The sequence below is a fragment of the Cariama cristata genome, unplaced genomic scaffold, assembly GCF_000690535.1.
Source record: "Cariama cristata isolate BGI_N322 unplaced genomic scaffold, ASM69053v1 scaffold24264, whole genome shotgun sequence".
Lineage (NCBI taxonomy): Eukaryota > Metazoa > Chordata > Aves > Cariamiformes > Cariamidae > Cariama > Cariama cristata.
The window spans coordinates 1-5,283 of record NW_009615027.1 but is presented as its reverse complement, the minus strand read 5'-3'; the positions used below and the strand labels follow the sequence as shown (position 1 = coordinate 5,283).

General features: G+C 37.9%; 1 protein-coding gene across 1 annotated transcript in view; it reads right to left on the bottom strand.

Moving 5' to 3' along the window:
• Positions 1 to 4,218, bottom strand: part of STRAP (serine/threonine kinase receptor associated protein) — a 7,061-nt gene extending 2,843 nt beyond the window's left edge. The window contains 7 exon segments of the mRNA XM_009699660.1: position 1; positions 3 to 69; positions 642 to 779; positions 2,235 to 2,331; positions 2,916 to 2,988; positions 3,251 to 3,332; positions 4,082 to 4,218. The exon segment at position 1 is cut by the window's left edge and continues 90 nt beyond it. Of these exon segments, the coding sequence (XP_009697962.1) occupies position 1; positions 3 to 69; positions 642 to 779; positions 2,235 to 2,331; positions 2,916 to 2,988; positions 3,251 to 3,332; positions 4,082 to 4,206 (583 nt within the window). The 5' untranslated portion in view covers positions 4,207 to 4,218.
• Positions 4,219 to 5,283: the final 1,065 nt, after the last annotated feature.

The window sequence follows — 5,283 nt, the reverse complement described above, 5'->3', positions numbered from 1 at the left end:
TCTTTCGCAGGGTGAAGTGATGCAGAATTGATTGTAGCAGGTGCTTCAAATGATTTAATCTGCTCTAGGCTGAGGGAGAAAAGTTTGTTAATAAAGTTCATTTAAAAGAAAAAAAGAATCCCGAGAGAAAAGAAACTGTGATTCTATTAATCACAACTGCTTTTAAGAAAAACAGAATATACCCACAAGCAGTTTCTGAAACAAATTTTAATACTTGCAAATCACGCTCATCAAGTTAGAAATTACGTCAGAATAAGCAAAGAAAAGCTGACACATTCAGAACTATTCTCTAGAATACGTTTAAGTGTGTAGCTTGTTTAAGACATAATAGAGATGTATAAATAATTAGTTCTCTGAAAAGCACTGAACTGAACCCTGGCTGAAACTTACTTAACCACAATTACAATTAGTGTGAAATATGAAAATGGCACCAAACCTTTACAGTCTAGCATCTTACAAACAGTTAGGGTTCACTATTTTAGACAAGGGTAGTTGTTTCACACTCTGCTTCTGACATAGACAGCAAGCAAAGATGTCCACTAATGCCAGTTTTGACAACTTGGTGATTTTGGCCTTGTAGTCAGTTTTTACCCACAACTAAGCCCAGTAGTCAGCTTGTGAAAATTCTGGTTTGGACTCACGTTTCTGCACTATGAAAAGCAATAGTCTTTCCATAGGTTATCACAAGTATCTGTCCTTCTGGAACATACTCCATGCTGCTCACCGACATTGCAACATTTAGTGCCTTCACTTCGGTCATGGTATTCCGGTCCCAGAGGCTTAAGAGGAAACAAAAAAAAAAAAAAAAAAAAAGAGACTCTCAGATTAGTTCAGCAAATCAAACAATTTTCACCTCCCATCCATGGGAAGATCTGGATCAAAAAAAACACCACCTAACAAAGAACATGCTTTGATTCCACAGGTACTTCGGATTTTCAGTGGCATCTTTATCTTCATTCTCACCTCATGTTTTAAGATATGCTTACTTTAAAATACTTTTACTTTTGAAGTTTAATGCAACAACATTAAATGGTACACATACCATTTAACTACTCAAGGATTCTATTAGAGATTAAAAAAATCTTATCGTAAGTCTCCAGAGCAGTAGAGCTTTCTACAAGTAAGGCTTGAAGATTCCATTCTTTTTACCTCGCAAGGCAAAGAGGTACTAATGCCAATTTATACAAAGAACAGAGATTCATTTAAGATAATATAGTTTTCCATCTAGAGGTGCAAGAGATATTTAACAGAAGAGAAATGAAATTGTTCTGCTATGACAAGTAAGAATCTTCGTTTGTTAACTGACTGCTGCATTTCTGTTTCTACAATTGACAGAAAAATAAACGAGACCGGGCTCTTGCCCGTCTTGAGCACTAGGAAGCTGAACAGAACTGGAGCCGAGAAGGACACTACAGGGAAATTGCACCAGTGACTTCACCCTCCCATCCTTCCTTCCACGAAGCAGAAAAGACCATTCTATTTCTCTCTCCTTTGTGCCATAAATATAAGAATGGCGAGTCAGCTAGGCATGAGATGACACTGGTCATATCAGCCAGAAAGCGGAGGAAGCACTTAGGCAGATCTCCCATCTTTACTGGACAGCACAGTTTGTGGAAGGGTCTTTGTCAATTCATCTCCCCGGCAGCCAGGTTTGTCTAGGTTTCAGCACATCTCCTACCAATTGGGCATAAAGTAAAAAAAACCAAACACTTAACTATGACTGGATGAGCCATCTTATAAAAACACCAAAGCCTACTCAACTTATCAGCATGGCCAAGAAAGAGGGCTCTGTCTCTCAACAGTGCAATGTTTCCACATACTCTTCCCAGTCTTTTATGCCACTGCCTGGCTAGTCCATGCCTTGTGCACCTTTCAAGGCTGGACTGCAGAAGACAAGGCAGCAACACCTCAGCACAATGCATGTGCACAAGACCTCATCTATAAATTCACCTTCTCTAGGATGATAAAAGGCATAAATTTATTCTACTATGCAGTTCTCAAAGACCACCTCTTCTTATCAAGGAGGACACATTCACGGGGTAAATCAGAATTATTACAAAAGTTATGTCTCTAACAGCAGAAGATAACTGTATTAGGCATGCAGCTATAATAATCTAGGATCAAATAACCCGTGTTACTCATATCCTTTACCAAAAAAACCAACTATCTTCTCACATAGATTGACAATAAATAAAAGTGAGCTTCTTGGAAAATGGAAAGTTAGTTTTTCTTACCGGACAGTTTTATCATCAGCTGAAAGAATTTGTTTGTCATCACTGCTCCATAAAGCCTTTTTAATGCCAGAAGTATGTCCACTGACAACATCAGGTTCTTAAAATAAAGCCAATATTTTAATACATGTAAGAAAATGAAATAATGTCATGCAGCAGTTTGGGAGCTTTCTTAAGCTGTATGGATTTCCATTTACTAGAAACTGTAAAATTACTTCAAGGACTTATGACTTTATTTGTAGATCTTATTCCATGAACAGGATAAACGTAAACTGGGTATCTGATTGCCTAAATTTCAAAAGCTTCATTAGTTTAACATCAAGGTTCTCTAGCTTCATATCAATCATCAGTAGTTCAGTATCAACACGAATTTAAACACACAAATATGTGGTCTTTTTTCTTTCAGATGACTAGATTTTAACTAATTAAACATACTTCTAATGAGTCTGTGCTGACCTGAAACATGCTATCCTTTAAGTCTATTACAAATAAGCTCCAATTCATCTGTAAAAGCATAAACTTAAAACATACAGATTATTTTACTATAAAAAAAGTTTATAGAAACTACATTTGTAAAACAATCCTCAACTCTGTCTTTTGTGATTCATAACAGAAAGTAGCTCTTAATTTCAGAACTTTTATTGAACTCCAAAACCCAAGAATTAGTTCTAAAAGCAGACTCACCTGCTTCTGGCTTGCTCAAGTCATAGATACGCAACAGTTTATCTTGTCCACCTGTTAACAGATAATTGCTATCCTGAAACAGAAGTTATAAAGGGTCAACTCTATTTTGAATCAAGATACCAGCCTTCATCCGTGAGTCTTAAAATAACAGTTCATTCTCTCAGACAGCCTCTAACATACTTACTACATTTAAACTACAATCTTAAAAACTAGGAGTGGTACACTGGATTATTTGCCTGTTAAGATACACACATAAGAAGTAGAAAAGTAACTAATAGCAAAACATCCTCAAGAGCTTACTTCCCTGGTGAATAAGGTATAAAGGTTTTTCATACCTCTGTAAAATCCACACTTTTGACAATGTGTTTGTGAGCCAATGTGATTAGTTCATCGCCTGACACAGCATCCCACACTTTGCTAAACAGCAAGAGAAAACATTTCTATTTTAGTAGCACCACGACAAATCAATCTGGACAGTCAGATTAGTTTATAAGCAATCTTTCCTGACACCATCATGATATTTTATCATAAATGCTACATTCTTATAACCTAGTTAGTCAATGAAAATACTTTATATGTTTTTACTAAAGCTTTTTTTGTACTGTCTCACCATTTTCCTTTATCCTCTTCTCAGGATAACACAGACTAATAATTAGCATTTTAGTTTTAAGACAAAGGCAGTTCTTCTCTGCAACTTTACTAATAGAGATTGCCCTCTAACAGGATTCAACTTGCTAAATACTAATATATGCTGCAAACAGCACAAACAACAAAAACATCGAAGAAAAAATTAACTAGAATTTTTGCAAGAGTTTTCTTGTAATAAAAAGAGGCTAACCGGTAGAAGAAAAATAAAAATCACTCTTTCAACTCTGTTGTAACTACAGTGCCAGAGAATAGAGCCACACAGAAATGTGATTCTAGCAAACCGGTATGGTAATTAAGTATATTTATCAAGAAGCAATCATAGTTGTTTATCATGAGGGAATTAACTGTAGATGCTTTCAAGAACCGAAAAGTCTAGATTTTAATTTGGCTAGCCATAAATAAGCTAACAACTACTAAAGAAAAACAAATGAATCAGTAATTCACTACAGCTATATGTCACTAAAGTGCACTATAGACTAAAATCAAAATACAGACTTCAAAGACAGTTAATCACTTACGCTGTAAAATCTGCTGCTGCTGTAGCTGCTTTAGTGGCATCCGTGTTCAAAGTGGCACCCCAAACAGCACCTTTATGACCTAGAAATGTGCCAATCCAGTCTCCTGTGTCACCCTGACGCAGCATAGGCTTACCATCTTCACAAAAACAAAACCAATATTCAGGTAACATTATAAAAAAAGGAAGTTGTTTCAAGAAAAAGATTCCCTTGCACCAGCATGTGGAAATACCATGTAATTTATGAAGCTATTGAGCTGAAGAGCTTAGATATGCAGTTGTGTTTGCTGCATGCGTTTAAAACTGTATAGATATTAAAATACTACTCCAAATGAGATAAAAGTTTTCTTTAGGTTGTGTGTAAGGTAGAAGGGAGATAGAAAGGCGTACTTCACTTAGGTTTTATTTTTACTAAGGTTTTCTTCAAGCAGGACAGGCTTGGGTTTTTTTTACTTTGGAACAATATTATCAGACTAACAGTACACAGAATAACTGGTGTTTGTAATCAGATAGGTTTAAAACACATACAGAGATGCTGTAAAAATGAAACAGAAAGCTTTTCCTATGATTATTTTTTCTGGGAGGCTATCAAAAAGTTGTTCACACAAGAAGTTGTAGAGCTGGACTACAAGCACTCCAAGGCAGAAAGGAATGTCCTTTTAAACTCAGGAATACATACATAAGACTAGCATATAGGTGTATCAAGGGAAAATGCTATTCGCATAGTGAGAAAAGAGTTCTCATGGGAAAGGAGGCAGACGTCATCATTCTATGTCCAACAAGGCGGCTGCCCTGGGTAAACGCGAGCTCACTTTAAAATCTACAGCCTATGTGCACAGACGGTAGAAACGGGCAGTTTTAGAAAGCCTCTTTTCGAGGCTTCCCACGCCCCCCCAACAGTCTGGATCTAAACTGGGCGAATGCGGGCTTTGATACGCCTCAGGCTAACTCAGTAACTAAGCACCACAAAAATCACCACACAAATCACCTGTCCGCTCCTTTTTTTCATAGGCAACGCCGTAAGCTGGTATAACCCTACAAGTACCAGCGTTTCGCTGGACGAACAAGGTAACTCCCCCTCGGCGGGCACCGGCCGCTCGGCCCCCTTCTCGCGGCCTCCTCCCGCGCTCCCGCCCGTCCCAGCAACACCCCCTTCAGGAAGGGGATGCGCGGTCTACGAGCAGCCGGGCGGAGGCGAGGCGAGGG